Below are 20318 nucleotides of genomic sequence, written 5' to 3' on the forward strand. Positions count from 1 at the left end.
TGTTCTCATCTGTAGAATGGAACCCAAGCTACTGGGGCTTCAACCAGACCTTGTCCCCTTCCAGATGTGCCCTCACCAGCCGGCCTTGCAAAGGCAGATGCAGGGTGGGGTGCATGGGGGAGGTCTGCCGCCTGGGCCCTCCCATCACCCTGCCCCCCCCAATCCCGGGGGCCCCCCACCCAGCGACAAAGCCTGTGGCACTTCCTCTACTCGCCTGGCAGGCAGCCTGGCCCGGCCCCTTCTCTAAGGAAGCGCATTTCCTGCCTCTCTGGGCCGGGCTGGATGAGCTGAGCTCCCTGCCCTGACAGTCAGACCCCTGCCTTCATCTGTGTCCCGTCCCCAGGCCAGGACCGTCGTCCGCTGCCGTCCCAAAGAGCCCAGTGTCTCTTTCTCACCATCCAGTCAGCTAGAGACCCCTGCCCTGCTTTGAGTCTCCAGCCCACTTCTCCTGACTTCTCCGCCGCCACCTCAGAAGGCTGGAGCAGGGACGTGGTCGCTCCGGCTGCCTGCTCCCTTCGGATCCCCGTGCGAACCCACGCAGGCCCCGGCGCCCACCAGCAGCCCTGCCTCTGGACACCGGATAAGGCCCAGCGCACAGACTCCCGGGTGGACAGCATGGACCGTAGCATGCTCCCTCTGGTCATTACCCTGCTGTTGGTCATCTATAGCTTCGTGCCCACAAGTAAGTGTCCAGCGCCCCTGGGTGGGGACAAGCCCAGGCTAGACCCTGGGTGTTCCAGGTCTTATCCCCGAGTTCTGAGCTCAGAGCTGATGAAGCCACCCCCCGTGTATTGGGCGGTAGGAATGGGATCACCAACTATTTCAGTTCAGTGGGAGTAAAAGGTTTCACGGGATGCCGAAGTCGAACATTCAAAGTCTGGGGAGAAGTGGAATAAGGTATTTATGTTAGCCCTGGCACCTTCCTGTTACCCTTCCTGCTCTGTTCAGCTGTCAAGAAGGCCAGGAGCTAGAATGCCGTGCATCACTGACTGTATTCCCTCTGAGCCTTGAGTTTCCCATTTGAGGAAGTTTAGGAAGAAGGATGCAGGACAGTAAATTTAGGCTCTGGGTCCAACTTTGACTTCCTTGTTTCCTAGTCTGATCTTGGGGGATGGCCTTGAGGCCTCCAAGCCAGAGAGGATGCTTATAGCGAAGATTGGTGGTGAGGTCATTTGTCAGAAGAGTTTCTGTTTTATTCACATTCTCCCACCACCCCTGGGCTTTGCCCGCTCCTGGAGCCCCATGGAACTCCCAAAGGCCACAGCTCTGGCCTGCCTCTGTCTGCCTTTCTGAGAGGGCTCAGGCTCCGTTAGAGGCTCTGTCGGTGAGGAGCCTGGACCCCAGTCCCACTCATGATGGGTCTCACTGGGGACTGCTCCCCAGCCACCTTCGCTGAGAATACCCGCCTCCCTGTCTGCAGATTCAGGGGCGTGTTCCAGGGTTGGGATAGACTGCCGGGAGGAAAGAGTGTGGGAAATGATGGGGCCATCCCGGCACCCAAAGTCCACAATTGATGGGAAATCTGTCATCACCAGTTAACCGGAAGTTGAGTCTCAGAGGCACCGAGTGACTTAGCAGGGATTTGACTCAAGGCCTGTGGCCCTCCCAGAACCCTTATTCCGACCACTCGTGACTCTGCAAGATGGCTGAGACAATGAGCCCATTTCCCAGAAGAGAAAACGAAGGCTACTCGAACAGAGGCTGACCGCAGCCTGGGGCAGGATTCCAGGCTTGGGGGGACCTGACTTGTAGAATGGGAGGTGGGGTGTCAGTGTCTAGGTAACTGTCGAGATTACTAACCAGTGGATTATGGTGGTAATCATTCCTCAGAGCTGACTTCAGGTCACTAACCCTCAGTTCTCATTTGGAAATCAGAGTTCAGTGGCACACAGCGATTTCCTCTCGCTGCTACAGAGCCACAAGACACAGGTGCCCTCAAGGCTGTAGATGATGGTAAAATGGATAAAACAAATAGGAAATATGAATTCTGGTTGTTATTAGCGGGCATGTAGCTCCATGGTAGAGCTCTTCCTGACATATGTAAGGTCCTGAATTTAAAAAAATTACACACATTTCCATCTGCAGATGCATATATGTGCATGTGTAGATATGTATATGTGTGTGTACATGCATACATACATGTATACATACATAATTTATTTTCTTTCTTGAGACCAGGTCTCGCCATATAGTTCTGGCTGGCCAGGGCATAGAATTTAACTTCTCAGTGCATGGGGTCGGGATGGAGGGCACAAAACACAGGCCCGGTCTCCCGGGACACAATGCAGCAGAATTTCCTAAATCTGTAACTTCTGTGTAACACTTTGCCCTCACAACTCAACTTCAAAGCCAGCCCTAAGCTGGGTGTGGTGGTACACAGCTTTAATCTGAGCACTTGGGAGGCTGAGGCTGTACTATCCACACAAGTCCTGGGTCAGCTAAGAGTATGTGGTGAGTTCAAGGCCAGCCTGGACTACATAGTAAGATTCTATCTTAAAAAAAAAAAAAATCAGCCCTAAAGAGTTACTCGTCAACCTTGCTGTAAGGATGTAGGGCCCACAGGTACCTTAATAAACCCAGCAACCAGATTCTACCCAAATGTCCATCAGCAGGGGGCAGGGGTCTCACTGAAGAAGTCATGTCACAGAATGCCATCCAGCAGCTACCACAAAACCAGTGGATCATGACACTCAGGTGCATAGGACACACCCCACCACAAGGACCTTACCCAGTGCTCCGTTTCTACTAATAAAGCAGCAATGATACAGTTTGCGCAGAGAAAATTCTGGAAGGATCTGCGCTCAGTGTGACTGTTCTCCAGTGTGTGGTTTTCTCTAGACTCTAGAGAAATTGAAGAAGTGGGTCCGTTTTATTAGTTTACCTACGTGTTTGTTTTGCCTGCATGTATGTCTGTGTGCCCAGGGAGGTACAGACAGTTGTGAGCCTCCAGGTTAGTGCCAGGAATCGAACCCAGGCCCTCTGGAAGAGCAAGTGCTCTTAACCACTGAGTCAACTCTATGGCCCAGGAATTCCTTTAAAAAACATGTATTTGTTCCCCAAAGAAAACAGATGGATAAGGGAGGGGTGCTGGGATGTAGCTGTGTGGCAAAGCGCTTACAGGCTTGAGGCGCTGAAGAGAAGGGGGGAGGGGATGGAGGGACGGAGGCATGGCGGACACACCTGTGACACCAGCACTCAGGAGGTAGAGGCAGGATCAGAAAGTTGAGCTCAAGTCAAGCTCAAGGCCAGACTGGACTAGAGGAAGCCCTGTCTCGAGAGAAAAAGAGGAGAGAGCAAGGGAATGGAGTGGGGGAGAAAATAAGAGAGGGGGTAAGTGGTTTTAAAAGTCTCAGGTCCATGGGTCAACAAAACAGCTTAGTAAATAAAGACCTGTGGCCAAGGCTAACGACTTGAGTTTGATCCCCTAGAATCTACGTGATGGGAAGAGAAAGCCTTATGTTGTCCTCTGACTTTTGTGCGCTATGGTGGAGACACACACACACACACACACACACACACACACACACACACACACACCCCACACCACACAAACACTCCTTTCAATTGAGGCTGGCATATCAGTGGCAGAGTATTTTTCTAGAATATTTCATGTTCAATCCTCAGTACTACAGACAAACACTCCCAGCTCTGTTGGCATCTGTAAGCCACCTCCTTGGCCTTGCAAGGTGTTCTGGTCCTGCAGGTGAACACATAATCGTCCTGTGGGCCCCTCTGAAGTGCTGTATTATTTTCATGTCATCATTTGGACTCTGTCATGGTCTGTCTGTGGCTCTGGAATATCTTGTCCCGTCATTTGAACAGCGAGTCCCTTGCTGTTGAATATTTAACTGGTCTCCCTTTTGTTCCAGTCTGGTGCATGCACCAGTCCCCGAGTTTCACCTATGTCACTTGGAAGCTTCTGGTCCTTGTGGCGTGAGTTTGGTGACTGGGATTAGTCATCTCTTGCTGAGCGGTGTTTCCAAACCGCAGGTGGTCATTTGCCTGCGGCTGGGGCAGAACATGACCTGAAGCCTCCTTACTGCTAGGTGGGAATCTTGGACTCGGTGCAAAAGGAGCTGGAGGCAAAGGGCAGAGGTTGAATTAGGGTTCTGAGGCCACACTCCAGAAGGAAAAGGGAGGATGAGCCAAGAACTGCGCTAGTCAGGACAGTGGCTCCCTGGGACCTATGGGGACATGACCACTCCCCATGACCACTATGGGGACATTTCTCCTGCCACACCTGTGTCCAATTCATTCACATTAAAACCACCTGTAATTCCAGTTCCCAGGGACTCCCATGCCCCCTGGCCACCACAGCCGCAGGCACACATCCATGTAGTACAAATAAACTTGCGTAGGCATGCGCACATACACACGAATAATAAAAATAAATCTTAAATAGTAGAAGAAAAAAAGATTCTCACCTCAGCCAGAGAGACAGAGGGACAGAGGACTTGCTCTATGTCACAGTGCCGGGACCTTGGAGGACAGACCCACTCCATGTGCCCTGGGGTCTTCAGGCAGATCTCAGCGACAGGCCCTGATTTCCACCCCAGGCTGTCTGCTCCTAACCCAGCCTCCTGTCTGGGTCCTTTGGTGGCTAGGCACGGGAGACTTAGAAAGCTGGGGACCCAGTTCTGGGTTCTACCTCTGTCACCAGACCAGGCTTCGGGGCAGCAGTCCTGCAAGCCGAGGGGGAGTGCTCATTCCAGAGTAAATTGGATTTAACGCTGGCGCATGAGTGGAGTGATGGGTATGCCAGCTGACATTTACGAGGCACATGTTGTATACCAGCACTGGTCTAGGCTGTTACCCCTCTGCTGTAGATGAGGAGGCTAGAGTCTAGGAGATAAGAGAAATTGCTAAGTAACACAAATTAGAGTAGATAGCCAAGGCCCTGAACCTTGGACTGGCCATTTCCATGAGCTACCAAGGGGAGGGACAAGCATCTTCCTGCAGTTTGGTCCCCTCGTTTCAGAGACTTAGGCCGCTGTCCCAGCCTCGCAATGGCCTTTCCTCTTAGATGGGACCTGGGATGCCACTCTACTGTTAGTGTCCTGCCTTCTCACCTTTATCCTAGATAGGACCTCAGGACATCTCTCAGAGGGAAACTGAGTCCCAGAGCAGTAGGAGGATTTGACAGCAAGTTCAGATAAGCCTTAAAATTTACTGTACAAATTGTGTTCTGGCCTACCCCAGCCCAGCCCAATGACAGGGACACGGCAAACCTGTGTGCCCATGTGTCCCAGAGGTTACTCTGGGAGTGCAGACACTTAGAAGAAGCTGAACAAGTGCAGCCAAGTGTGGGTGCACCTGGGAAACTGAGACAAGAGAGTCAAGAATTCTACATATGCTCCAGATCAATAGTCAATTTCGGGGCAGCCTGGGCCTTAGAAATCTTGTCTCATAAAACAGCCCAGCCCTGGAGAGCTGGCTCAGGGGTTAAAAGCATTTGGAGGACATGGGTTGGGTACCCAGAATCCATATCACATAGCTCACAGTTGCCTTTAACTCTAGCTCTAGGGGAGCCAGTGCAGGCACTTGTACAGACACACACAGACACACACACACACACACACACAGACATACACACAGACACACACACAGACACACAGACACACACACATATACACACAGACACAGACACACACACATACACACAGACACACACATACACACACAGACACACACACAGACATACACATACACACAGACACACGCAGACACACACACGCAGACACACACACATACACACATACACACACACATACACACAGACACACAGATACACACAGACACAAACACAGACACACACACAGAGACATACACATACATACACAGACACAGACAGACAGACAGACAGACAGACAGACACACACACACACACACACACACACACACATTAAATGAATCTTAAAACGAGAAAACCAGATATCGGAGAGATGGCTAAGTGATTAAGAACACTTATTTTGGGGTTGGGGATTTAGCTCAGTGGTAGAGCGCTTGCCTAGGAAGCGCAAAGCCCTGGGTTCGGTCCCCAGCTCTGAAAAAAAGAACCAAAAAACAAACAAACAAACAAACAAAAACACTTATTTTTGCAGAGGACCCAGACTCTGTTCCCAGAATCTGCATGGTGCGTCATAATTCTCTGTAACTCCAGTTCCAGGGGATCTGACTCCCTCTTCTGACCTCTGAGAGCACTGGGCATGTATATGGTGCATATACATACACACATATATATACAGACATACACATATATACACAAGAAATATATACATGCATGCATACACATACATATAAAAGAGTCATACAGAGAAAAATAAATCCATGTGAAAAACCAACACGATCACAGGCCAGGTGGGGTGGCACACACCTCTAATGCCATCACTCAGGACAAGGAGGCGGCAGATGGGGTATCTGTGAGACTGATTATGAGGTCAATGTGGTCAGTCCGAGTCGCAGAGTGAGACCCTGTCTTGTATTTGTTTGTTTGTTTGTTTGTTTGTTTTGAGACGGGGTTTCTCTGTGTAGCCATGGCTGTCCTAAAACTCACTCTGGAGACCAGGCTGGTCTTAAAGTCAGTGATGCACCTGCCTGAGTGCTAGGATTGAAGGTGTGCTCTACTACTCTGGCAAAGAACCAGACATAAAATTTTAAAAAGCAGTGCTGGGGGGATTGTTCAGCTAGTAAAGCATTTGCTATGCAAACATTGAGTGCTTTCAGTGCCCAGAACTTATATAATAATAATAATAATAATAATAATAATAATAATAATAATAATAATATAGCTGTGTAGTCAACCGAGCCTATCCAGTGAGCTCCAGTCCAGTGAAAGACCTTATCTCAATCAATAAGGGGGATGGTGCTGAGGAACCTGGGTTCAAGTTGGACACATGCACAAGCACACGTGTGTACCCTCACACACTTACCCACACACAAATGAGGCGCAAAACCACGAAAACCATCGAAACAAAGACAGTGGAATGTTCCGAGTCCACGTGGCTCTAAGACACCAGGTCCTGACACACGAAAGGAAGGGTATCTCTCTCTCCTTTTGGTTTTCTGTTGTTGTTGATTTGGGGTTTGCTTTTTCTTTTTTTGAGACAGGGTTTCTCTGTGCAGCCCTGACTGTCCAGGAACTCACTCTGTAGGCCAGGCTGGTCTCGAACTCATAGAGACCCTGCTGCCTGCCTTGGCCTCCCAGGTGCTGGGATGAAAGCCGGGTGCTGCCACCTACAGCATGAGGCTAGGAGGCACCTGACCCAAGAAGAGGCCAACAGTAGTTTTCACAGTTGAGACAAGTTAGTCAGGCGGTCAGTCAATAAAGCATGGTCACTGGGGTCTAGACAGATGACTCCACAGGAGCTGGCTGGCACTTGTCCTTCCTGGGGAGGACCCAGATTTGGTTTCCCAGCACCCACAGGGCAGCTTATAACTGTCCACAGCTCCAATTCCAGGGGTTTTGATACCCTTTTCTCCCCTCTGTAGGGCGCTGCCTGAGCATGGCATGCACATGTGCGCGCGCGCGCACACACACACACACACACACACACACACACACACACACACGCAGGTACACATTTATACACATAAAACTAAAAAAATACGTCTTAGAGGATGGCTGTTGGCTTGAGAAGGGGCAATGGCAGGCAAGGTGCTTCTGGAAGAAATGTTCACCTCTGATTGGAAGGACAACGTGGCCACAGCTCCTGAGCCATCTCCATTGTCAGCGCTGTGCATGTGACCAACTCTCTGAGGGATTTTCACCTCCCCAGTGTGATCATAATTAGGAAAAGGCACGAAAAGGTGAAAAGGCGTCTGGCGGGCGGCACATTTAAGATTGGAATTTATGGAATTTGTCAACCTTGCCATCCTTTGACCTCACCTTAGACCCTTAGACCGAAGCTTGTGAATTTGACTCTATGGTTGTTGGGAAACTCTGGGAAAGATATACAAGAGGGGAGCTGTGGCTCACTGGTGGCCTGGCTGGGAGATGGGACATCTCTGAGGTTGTGGTTGGACTCTGAGAAGAGTAGAGGGTGCCTGAGTGTGTGGTGAGGTGACTGAAGAACCCTTCCCGGGGTCACAGATGCTCTTAGCTCCCACAAGAACCAAGTAGTCGAGCATCAGAACTGCCTCACACACAAAGCACATGCCTCGAGGCTAGAACTAGATCCTCAGAGTTCAAGGCCAGGGCCTGTTGCTGAGTATCTGGATCTCCTAGGGAAATTCTTTAGCCTCTCTAACTACCTGGGAAATGGGTATAAGAACCACCCACTCCCCTCCAAGGGCTGCTGTTAGGATCCAAGGAACTTATTCGTACAAAGCTTCCAAACAGGGAGCATGATGGGACCTTCTGTGTGGTTACCGTGCCTACCAAGAAGGAGTGTGAGGCCTTTATGACCAAGACCTTCGGGTCCCAGAGCAAACTTGGTTTGAGGACACCTAGGAGCTATTTGGGGGTGGAATGGGGGCTAGCTGTGTAAGGCCTGTGCTTGTAGGTGAAGGAGGAGGAGGAGGAGGAGGGGTGGGAGGATGGTTCAGACTCTTCCTCAGGAGGTCAGGGTCACCCAGTTCTCCAAGGGTGACTTCTAGGCCCCCAGTGGCGGCGCCTCCTCCAACAGTTCCCGGGAGGCCCCGACAGTTCCCTTGGTGCCAGGGGATTGTTTTCAGCTAGCCTGGGCCCGCCTTGGGCTGCTGGAGACAGGCTCAGGCGTCACAGTCCCTCCTGTCTCCCCATTCTCGTCTGTGGGGTGGGGGCAACCAGTATTCGAAAAGGCCCCAAAATAAATGGGCCTCTTATCTGATCTCCCAGCCTGGCCTGTTATCTGATCATTACATAATGGCCAGGCCTGTGGCCTCTCCTGCTGGCGCTGGCTGACGGCATGGAGGAGGCGGCCCCAGGCAGCCCGGCAATGCCAGAGGAACTGGGGTTCCTGGAAGTCTGGGGAGGGGGGCAGGGAAAGTCCAAAGATCTGTAGGCCAGATGGTGGGTCATGTGGGGAGAGCAGCTGGAGACCCAGAGGGCAGCCATATTCGTGTATGACCGTGACCTAAGTGTCTTGTCTCTTGAGGCTGCACCCTCTCCTTCTGGGCGGGAGCAGGGATGGATCAGAAGGGAAACTGACTACAAGAGAGGGTTACCAACCCTTCAGTCTTTTGGGGGTGAGGGGAAACCTCAGGATCTGCCCTGTCCTCAGCTTCACCTCAGCCCTTAAATGCAGGCGAGAAAAACTACAGAAAACCACCACATGCCCTGACTCACAAGGGTTCCCAACAACCTGCAGGGCCGTGTGCCTTCTCTTCTTATTACCGTTGTGGAGACCAGGAAACTAAAGCCCCAAACTACACAGCTAGTCAGAATTGGATGCTGGGCCTGGCTCCCGGGAACTTGCTTTGAACCAAAATACCATATTGCCCAAGCACACAGATGTCTCTAGCACGTTGCTGATGGGGCTAGAGTAATGGCTGCTAAGGTCTGGCTCTGACAGCAGCAGCTGATGCCGGCTCCTATTCTCCTCCCAACATAGAAGTGTCCGAGGGAGGGTGTTGGCAGGGCGTGAGGCGGCCATCTTATCTCCTTCTCTGACCTCAATGGCCTTGGGTCCAACAAGTCAGATACAAAGGTGGGGGAGAAGGCTGGACGGGCCACAGGCGCCTGGGGTTCAGGAAGAGCCGGCCTGCCCCCCATCCTCAGCACTGGCGTCAGCTGGACATGAAGCCTGGCCCTCCTCGCCCGTCTTTGATCTCCAAGAAAACAGGAAGTGAACACGACAAGATGGAGACATAAACTTCCAAACAGCCTCCCTTTTCTGTCCCTCCTCCACAGCCCCCCTTCCCCTCAGCACATTCCTTAGGACGAGGTGTAGGGGCCTCATTTCCTCTTCCTCCTTTGCTGGGTCAGGGTGAAATTCCATTCCTCTCCCCTGGGACCCGTGTTTCCGGGCCGCCCTGCTGCAGGCTGTGAGGCCTGCTCTACATCACCGCCTTCAACCTGGGCTGCTCCCCCTGAGGCAGGAAATTCCTTCCTCGGAGACAGCCTCATAGGGATGGACACCTTGAGGGCTGAAGAGAGAAAACTGTTTTCTCCCTCAACCCTCACCCCACACACACACATCTTCCTTTGGATTGAACTGGCCGTAAGGCTTGGGGTCCACCATGGGTCCTGCCCCTTGGGTCACCTTGCCACTAGTAGACAGCTGGGCACAGTGGCACCTGCCTTTAATCCCAGCGCTGGGGAGCCAGAGACAGGCCATCTCTGTGAGTTTGAGGCCAGCCTGGTCTACAAGAATGAGTTCTAGGTCAGCTGGGACTACACGGTGAGACCTTGTCTCAAAAAAAGAACAAAAACCAAGCAATAACTCTGAAAAAAATAGTTAAAATTTAATTTCAGGTAAACTGTTTTTGTAGTATAAGTATATAATTATATATTAAAAATTATACCTTAAAAATAATTCACATTTACCTGAAATTCACTTATTAGTATCCTGATTCTTACCTTCCAACATTATACCCAGTAACACTATGACCCCAGGAGAGACTTTCTCTGGCTGAGCCTCAGTTTCCCCATCTGTAGGAAGCATGGAATGATATCTACCATGTAGGGGTGCTATGAAGATGTCATGACGCCTTGAGCTCTAAGCTCCTACCCAGTACTGGAAGATCAGAGGGTCAAGACCCTCGCTGGCTACAAAACAAACTTGAAGCCAGCCCGGGCTATCACAAACTCTTTCTACGAATAACAACAACAACAATTTTTAAAGAGAATAAGAATATAATTTGTACTTTTTCGTCCTCGTGATGGGGACCACCTTGCCCACGGTAGACAAACATTCCTGCCCCATCCTCTTCTGACCTAACCTGCTTTTCCACTGTGCCTTCCCGACAGGTCTTGCAGAAAGAGTCGGTTGTGATCTACAGCGTGTGGACTCCACAAGGGGTGAGGTGACATACACCACCAGCCAGGTCTCTGAGGGCTGTGTAGCTCAGGTTGCCAACGCTGCGCATGAAGTCCACGTTCTCTTCCTGAATCTTTCCAGAGTGAGTACCTCAGGCAGGTTTGGTGGGATCCCATAAGAATCAGAGGAGTGGGGTGAAGCCTGCCTTTTTGTGGCTTTACTGGAGCCTCAGCCATGAGACTGATAGGACAGGTCTTCAGGGAGGGGGGGGCACATACAACATGGCCTTTTGGTAGAAGGGATGACTGTCTGGAGAGCATCACAAGAGCCAGCTGGAGGGCCGGCGAAGTGGCTCGTGGGTGAGGGAGCTTGTGGCTCACCTGGCAAGGGTACTTACTACCATATATGGTGACCTGAGTTCAATTCCCTATACCTACATAAGAGAAGTAAAGAACAACTTCCTCAAGTTGTTCTCTGACTTCTAATACATGTGAGTGTACACATGCATGCTTGTGCGCGCACACGCGCACACACACACACACACACACACACACACACACTTTTTGTTTTTCGTGGGAGGGTTTCTCTATGTAACTGTGGCTGTCTTGAAAGTCACTCTGTGGACCAGGCTGTTCTTGAACTCACAGAGATCCACTTGCTTCTGCCTCCAGAGTGCTGGGATTAAAGGTATGCGCCACCACGCCTGGCCAAAAAGGACCTAGCTAGAAGAGAGCTAGGTAAATGCCTGTGTGAAATAGGGGAGCTTGTGCCCAGATGCAGCTAGTGACGGGACACGCAGAGGCTACAACTCCACTCTAAGCTGGGCTTTGGAGAAAGGCCTGAGTTCCAGTCTCCTTCGCCTCAAACGTCTGGGACTCCACCAGTCATCCTCTGAGATCCAAACCCAGCAAGCCAGCCTCCAGTCTGCTCTCTAACAGTCTGCTTCTAGCTTGTCTAGATGTGTCTCTTATGAACAGTGATAGCCCGTCTGTCAGATGCTACCTGCATGCTAGGTGTCAGGCTGTAGCCTACCGTCACCTAGGAGCCAGCTATGTTTGTGTGATTAGCTGTTTTTTGAATTAGGGTTCATGTAGCCCAGGCTGGCCTCGATTTTGCCCTGTAGCTAAAGGTCCTCCTCTCTCCAACCCAAAGATGTACCACATCTGACTTACATGACCCTGAGCTTCAGGGTCAGGGTCTCACGCCTGCTAGGTCAACATTCTACCTACTGATCTACACACCTAGCCATGAGTAAAGACACGGGAGGTGGGGCTCATTGGGGTTCATTGTTATCCTCATTTCTTAGAGGAGAAAACTGAGTCCAGCCTTGAGAAATAACACATGAACTGAGAGCCAGAGGGACCCCAGAGCCAAGTTCAGGTTTATTGTCCCCCCCTGGGCTGCAGCCCACACCTAGCTGATGTGAACTAAGGCCACAGAGTGAATTAGGAGCACGGGATGAACTTGTGGCCACCCTGCCCCTAAAACTGTTGGGCTGCTTTACAGTTTGCGTAGTGATAAGAAGGTGCCCAGACCACCAATATCAGGGGCCCTGCCTACCACAAGGACTGTGGGCCTTGATAATCCCCAAGGTACAGATAGCACCAAATTCATTTTACGTGGGTTTCATAGGCACTGCGGTTGTTTTCCAAGTCGGTAAGGGTACGGAAAAATAAGTCTTTCTGTAAGTTCGTTGTGTCTGTTTGGAGATTTAGGGCCTTGCACCTCTTCTGAGTGACTGGGGTCTCCTGACAGCGGAGCCAGGCAGGGGACGGCCCTGTGACATAGCCAGGTCTCTGGGACGCAGGTGTGTAGACAGCTCCAGCCAGGGCACAGGAAGCTGGTGTACTGGCAGGGGCCGAGGCAGGGTACTTCAGCGACTAAATGCTTAGGCAGGGCTTCCTGGAGGAGGTGGCAACACAGAGGAACTGGGACTCCAAGTGTGGTAGGCAGAGGGCCCAGCAGGGAGAGGGTATAAGGAGAGGGGAGGGAGCCGACCCCTCAGATTCTGACAGGACCTTGAGGTTCACCTAGGAGCAGAACTGGGGGGACGGCGGTTATTAGGAACTTGGTTTTTATCTATGAGCAGTGATGACCACTGAAGGATTTTTTTAGGACTGCGTTGGGTGGGGTGCCATGGTAACTTGGCATAGTCCAAGGATTCCAGCGCTTGTGACAACAGGATTTCCCTGTAGCCCTCTGCCTCTTCCAGAGAACTCTACAGGTCATGTGACTTATTTTTTTTAAGATTTATTCATTTATTATATATAAGTACACTGTAGCTGTCTTCAGACACACCAGAAGAGGGTATCAGATCTCTTTACAGATGGTTGTGAGCCACCATGTGGTTGCTGGGAATTGAACTCAGGACCTCTGGAAGAGCAGTCGGGGTTCTTAACTGCTGAGCCATCTCTTCAGCCTCCTATTTTTTTTTCTTTTCTTTTTTTTTTTCGGAGCTGGGGACCGAACCCAGGACCTTGCTTTTGCTAGGCAAGCGCTCTACCACTGAGCTCAATCCCCAACCCCCTATTTTTATTTTTTAATTTTCATTTTTTGGTGTTTTTGAGACAGGGTTTCTCTGTATAGCCTTGGCTGTCCTGAGACTCACAGAGATCCACCTTCCTCTGCCTCCCAAGCACTGGAATCAAAGAGCTGCTGCCACCTCACCTCCCAACTGAGCTTTTAGTCAGGGATTGCAGTATGAATCTGAAACCCTAATTACTCAGGAGGCTGAGGCAGGAGGATAGCTTTGTAAAACTACAAGTTTTAGGTCATCCTGGGCAACATAGTGAGGGTTTGCTCAAAAAAAAAAAAAAAAAAAAAACCAAACCAAGAATAAAGAATGCAGATTCTGGAGCCAGTCAGTCCTCGTTTGAACTTCAGCTAATCTGTAGGCCACATCGATTTGTTGGCAAAGCCGCTTGAACCTTGGTCTTCCCACGGGAAACATGGAGACAATGATAATCATTCTTACCTCTCAGGTTACTGTGAGACTCCGGGATAAGGCAGGCAAAACACAGAACACAGAACCTGCCCAGAAGGAAAGTTCTAGCGTGGCAGCTGGAAGTTAGGGCATTATTGTTTTTTTTTCCTGGACCCCATTTTTCATCTATAAATACTTGGGTATGACCCAGTTTCCATACATCTTCCATTTAGATTACTCATATATAAGTACACCGTCGCTGTCTTCAGACACACCAGAAGAGGGCATCGGATCCCATTACAGATGGTTGTGAGCCACCATGTGGTTGCTGGGATTTGAACTCGGGACTTCTGGAAAAGCAGTCAGTGCTCTTAAACCACTGAGCCATCTCTCCAGCCTAGATCACTTTTTAAACCTCACGCTAGTTCGAACCCTATGGAGAACAAGAGGCAGACTGAAGATCCATTTTCAGGCAGGCTAACAGAGGTTGATCTGCTCAGGTTCCTGGCTTTTCTGTCTGTGGTCCTGTTCAGTCTTGGTGCTGTGACCACCAAGGAGCCTGGGACCTGCCTCACACTTACTTTCCTTCCTGATAGTCTCCAAGAACAAGGTCCATGCCACTAACTCTACCCGGGTGATTGTTGTGGTCCAGGGTACAGACACTCACAGGCCAAGAACCGATATGACTGAGTGATGGAGTTAGCCATGTTGGGGAGGATGAGCAGGCTGTGGATGACAGGGAGATACTCACTGACTGCAGAGAGGAAGGGATTTGGGGGCAGCACATGGAGCTCAGTTGGTTGGGTGCCGTGTGTTGATCAAGGAGGAGCTCAGCACCTGAGAGGCAGATGCAGGAGCATTAGAAGTTCCTGGTCAGGTTCGAGTGGTGGCTCAGCAGTGAAGAACAGTTTGTTGCCCTTTCAGAAAACCCACGTACCCAAGCTCACAACCGCCTGTAACCCCAGCTCCAGAGGCCCCCAGCACCCTCTTCTGACCTCCATGAGCACCCGCATAGACATAATTGTTTTTAAGTTCAAGGTAGCATGGCATGTGCAAAGGCCTAAAAGCCACAAGCATGGGCAAACAGGCCTAGTGGGGATGGCACTGCCTTTCCTGACCTTTGGCCTACTTTGTCAGTCCCTGGCACAGAAAGGTGGCTTTCCCGTCCATCCTCACATGGCTTTAGAACCCCCAGACTTCCTGTGTGTGGGCGGTAGATGCGTGGTGCCAGCCAAGAACCCCAGGAAAGTGGTATTTGAGGTGTGTGTCTGTCTCTGTCTCTATGTCTCTATGTCTCTGTCTGCTTTCTCTCTGTCTGCTTTCTCTCTGTCTCTCTCTCTCTGTCTCTCTGTCTCTGTCTCTCTGTGTGTGTGTGTGTGTGTGTGTGTGTGTGTGTGTGTGTGTGTGTGTGTATGTGTTGAGGAAGTCTGTAGAAAAACCAGGGGCTGCTGGGCAGGGGTTATCTCACTGGGTCCCCAAAGGACAGGCCGGAGCCTGGATTCCGGGAGGGGCCTAGGGTCATATCCTGACCTTCAAGACAGGAACAGGCCTGGTGCCTCAGCGATTCCCATCAGACTGACTACACTGTTGTGCTGTCCCAGACGCAGGCAGACAAGCTTGGTTGGCTGCTGATTTGCTCCCCCTCCCCTTGGGCAAACTCAGGGAGCTCCTTCCTCAAGATAGGAGCCAGCCAGGCTCTGACTCACGCCTAGCCAGAGCGGGCAGACAGTGCTGCTGAGGCAGACAGTGAGCCAGGGTGACCTCCACCGGTCTCCATCTGGCTATCATGGGAGAGCGTGAGGGGCCGTGAGGGGCCGTGAGCATGAGGGAAGGCAGGGTGGCCTTCAGAAAGGAGTACCACAATGAACAGCCTCTCTCTCACCCATTTCCAGTGGTGTCTCTGCTCCACAGTGGGAAGTCTGCAATGCTGGAGGAATGTACCTGAATCCTCATACCATAGGGCCTGCTCAGGGTACCCAGAACCCCTGAGTGTCTTGCTCTGTTGTCTCTGGGCCTATTCTGCAGGCTGCAGGGGAGTGGTTCTTATAGCCTCCAAAAAAAGGACCTTGCTGGGCTGATGTGAGTTCTTCTCTACCTGAAGAGCTGGCTCTGGAGGAGGCAGCCCAGAGGGTTCTGGATTGGGTTACTCCCATCTGGACACAAGAGCACCCTCACTTTGTTATCAGAAGCAGGCTGAGGAGACCAAGGGGTCCTGGGCCTGGAGCTGCCTTTGTGTCCTTGTCCCACGACTTGCAGGTGATGAGCAGGGTAGGAATCTCGGTAGCTGGGTGAGGTGGCTGGGCAGGGACTCTCATCACCCACCCAGCTTGGGCACTGAGTCCCCCTGAGAGCCACATATCTATTGGATAGATGGACAGATGGACGGATGGACGGATAGGTAATAGATGAAAAGAAGAGGGGGAGGAAGGGACCATAAAGCCAGAAGAAAATGGAATGAACTCTTTTAAGTCCTGAAAGTAAACAGCTGTGAATCAAGAATACTATACTCGCAAAATGATCTTCCAAAACCGACGGATAAATAAAGGTATTCTGTGACAGACATAAGCGAAGGTAAGTCGTGAGAGGTAGCCAGCTCTGCAGGGAGTCCTCAGTGGAATACTTTACAGGGAGGAAGCCTGATCTGGGAAAGAAACCGTAAATGTTCAACCCAGCAACTCGGCAAGCTCTAAACCTTATATAGAAGCAAGAAAAGAAATACCAATAACCTCACAAAACAGAGCAAACCTAACACATTTACAAGAAGAAGCAAATCCCCTTCTTACAATTATCTTACAAGGAAATTGTTTCGGCAGTTTCCCTTCTTGTTGGCTTCAAGTTTAGTGCATCACAGTTAAATAGGACACTGTCTCTGTCTATGTGTGTGTGTCTGTATGTCTCTGTCTCTGTCTCTCATTTGTTGGGTCTTGACTTGTGCCCTAAGACCAGTCTTGGAGAAATTTCTGAGAAATGGAAGATGTGTGTATGTTCCCTGCCCATTGGGTGGCATGTTCTGTCCAGTCCAGTTCATCCATAGTGTTTTTAGCTCCGGTGTTTTTTTTTTGTTTGTTTGTTTGTTTTGTTTTTTGTTTTTAAGATTTATTTATTATACAGTACACTGTCACTGTCACTGTCTTCAGACACACCAGAAGAGGGCATCAGATCCCATTACAGATGGTTGTGAGCCACCTTGTGGTTGCTGGGAATTGAACTCAGGACCGCTGGAAGAGCAGTCAGTGCTCTTAACCGCTGAGCCATCTCTCCAGCCCCAGCTCTGGAGTTTTGTTTTTTTTTTTTTTTTTTTTTTTTCGGAGCTGGGGACCGAACCCAGGGCTCTACCACTGAGCTAAATCCCCAACCCCAGCTCTGGAGTTTTTTGATAGCTTTTTTTTTTTTTTTTTAAGCTGAGAACTGAACCCAGGGCCTTGTGCTTGCTAGGCAAGCGCTCTACCACTGAGCTAAATCCCCAACCCCTTTTTTGATAGCTTTTAGTTTGGAAGCTTGCTGAGTAGGAGAGCAAAGGATTGAAGTCTCCTGGTGTTACTGTATCAGGATCTGGTTTGCCTTTGTATCTTGGAGTGTTTGTTTTATGCAATTGGAGGCTGCAGTGTTTGGTGCATAGAAGTTTACACTTGTTACATATCCTTGAGTTGTTTCTTGCCCAGGCTGGCACAGTGGCCCACATCGTTAATCCCAGCACTCAGGAGGCAGAGGTAGGTGGATTTCTGAGTACCAGCCCGGTCTCCATAGTCAGTTCCAGGACAAACAGAGCTACATAGTTAGACCCTGTCTTGAAAATAAACAGGCAAACGAGGACGACAAAAGGTCGAGTCCCGTTATCTCTTCTAACTAGTTTTGGCTTCAAGTTGACTTTGTCTGGAATAAGAATAAACTCCCATTTACTTGGCAGTTTGTTTTCTATGCTCAGATATGAAGTTTTTGGGTATCTGTGTTGGTTATGTGTGCTTCTCGGAGACAGCATGCAGCTAGTTCATTTTGCTTATCCAGTCCTTCAGTCCATGTCACTGAACTTGCAGGGATTCTGTGACTTCTGAGTGCCAGACTTACAGGCATGAGCCACTGTATGCAGCTCAAACACAATGCATTTAAGTACATTTAGACACTTAAAATATTTTCAGGGGCTGGGGATTTAGCTCAGTGGTAGAGCGCTTACCTAGGAAGCGCAAGGCCCTGGGTTCAGTCCCCAGCTCCGAAAAAAAAGAACCAAAAAAAAAAAAATATTTTCAGATTGGATATGGCAGGACATCGCTTCAGTCCCAGCTATTGGGAAGCAGAAACTCCGGCCAGCCTGGTCTACACAGCTAGTTCCAAGCCAGCCATAGCTGTTTCAAAAGAGAGGAAAAAAAAAAAAAAAAAAAAAAAACAGACTAGGGCTAGAGAGATAGCTCAGCCCTCAAGAGCACTACCTGCTTTTGTAAGGATCCCAGTTTGATTCCCAGCACCCATGTTAGGTGGCTGTGAGCCGGGGATCTGAATCCCTATTCTGGCACCTGCAAATACACACACACACACACACACACACACACACACACACACCCCACACGCACACCACACACAGACAACACACACAATACACACACAACATACGCACACATGCACACATGCACAACACACACACAAACTGAAAACATTTCATTCAGGACTCAGTCATGATAGCACATGCCTGTAACCCCAGTATCCAGACTGAAGATGTTAAGTTTGAGGCCAGACCTGCACACAATGAGAGCCTGTTTCAAAATGAGGTGATAGCACACATCCCCTAGACAGAGAAAGCCTGTCTCAAAAAGCCATTGTCATCGTCATCAAAATAATAATGCTAATAATAATTGGGACCAGCTGCAGTGTCACATTCCTGCTTCCCAGTTGAGGCAGGAGAATCACTTGATCGCAGGGCAAGGCCTCACCTTTTTTTTTTTTTAAGATTTATTTATTTATTACACATAAGTACACTGTTGCTATCTTCAGACACACCAGAAGAGGGCATCAGATCCCATTACAGATGGTTGGGAACCACCATGTGGTTTCTGGGATTTGAACTCGGGACCTCTGGAAGAGCAGTCAGTGCTCTTAACCACTGAGCCATCTCTCCAGCCCAAGTTCTCACCTCTTAAAATACAAATAAAGACTCCCATCTGCAATAGTAGAATCTACCAGTGGACCCAGAGGAGCAGAGCTGGGCATCGTACACCCAGCTATGAGGTTGGATCCCTCCATATTCACACATATATGTGAGCAGGTAGATTGTCGAGCTCCTGCTCCAGATCAGGGAACCAAGACCCAGAGAGGAAGACAGACCAGAGTCACAAAGCCACATTTAATTCAGGTCGGTCTGGCTCTGAACTCTTCACACATACACACTCCCCGCCCCAACACACACACTCTTTTCCTGTGTGTGCTGTCGCAGTCTGCTGAGGCAGACCTGGGCCTCCTCTAGGCTGGCCCTGGGAGGGTGGGGGCTGCAGGCAGACCCAAGGCTCCACTCCTAGAAGAATTGCTGGAAATGGCTTTCTATAAGCGTCTACTAATACTCAGGGCCTCTTCACTGAAATCCCCCTTTCCCGACACCAACCACTGGGCTAACAATGGCATCAGAGGGACAGCTGGTACAAAAATAGCACCTGGTCTCCCTCCCACCCACTCAGGGAGGGAATAGGGCAAGCCCATGCTGGCAGGCCTGGGGACAAAAGAACTGACACATTTGCCACCTTTGCTGGGCCTCCAGATGCCCAGGATCCATCCTGAGGATGGGCAGCCCAGACTGTGGGCAGGCAGACCCTTCTTTTACCTCTCAGGAGATGAAATAAGGAAACCAGCATGCGTGCAAACGGCTGGCACAGTGAGTCAGGGTGGAGGGAAGGGAAGTGTTTACTGTGGAAACCCTGGCTACGTGTTTCTGGTAACTGGTAGTCATCAGCTAGGTCTGGGAGCACAGAGCCCCCTGGGAACTCTGCTTTTGAGCCTCCCTGTGTCTCTCGATGCTTACTCTGGGGCCTCAGTTTCTCTCAGACCCCTCCTCTGTACAGAGGCCCTGGTGACAGCCGGGTGGCCGGTTTGCTTTATTAATTCAGGAAGAATTGCTGAAACTTGTCACAGGCGTCCTCAAGCCCCGGCCTCCTGACCCGTGGTCCCCCGTGGCATGACCGTGCCCTGACCTCTGATTCATTTTCTTCACTTCCTCTATCCAGGGCCCCTCCTGATCTAGGCTTCCAGCCCTCTCCTGCTCCCATTTCACAGATGAGTAAAGGAAGGCACCAAGGGATAGGAGCTATGGTCAAGTAGCTGCAGGTTCATGTCCAGGGCACTTTCTTCCTGCTCATAGTTCCAGCTGCTGCAGCCCATGGGTATTCTCCCAGGGTGGCATGACATCATCTCCCTGTCTGCGCATGTCTCATAGTATTGAATCCCTCTATTTCCTATGTGAGTCTTGAAGTCTTCCTTCTAGAGGCGCACGGATGGAGCGGGTGGCTGTCTGGGTTAGA

General features: G+C 50.4%; 1 protein-coding gene across 2 annotated transcripts in view; it reads left to right on the forward strand.

The window, feature by feature from the left end:
* Positions 1 to 239: 239 nt before the first annotated feature.
* The window catches only part of Eng (endoglin), a 38135-nt gene continuing 18056 nt past the window's right edge, over positions 240 to 20318 (forward strand). The window contains exons 1-2 of one of the 2 annotated variants that reach the window (XM_063284324.1): positions 240 to 682; positions 10889 to 11040. In XM_063284324.1, coding sequence (XP_063140394.1) covers positions 616 to 682; positions 10889 to 11040 — 219 coding nt within the window. In that variant the 5' untranslated portion in view covers positions 240 to 615. The remainder of the gene's footprint in view (positions 683 to 10888; positions 11041 to 20318) is intronic. The other variant, NM_001010968.3, reaches the window with a different exon arrangement.

This window comes from Rattus norvegicus, chromosome 3, assembly GCF_036323735.1.
Source record: "Rattus norvegicus strain BN/NHsdMcwi chromosome 3, GRCr8, whole genome shotgun sequence".
NCBI classification, from domain to species: domain Eukaryota; kingdom Metazoa; phylum Chordata; class Mammalia; order Rodentia; family Muridae; genus Rattus; species Rattus norvegicus.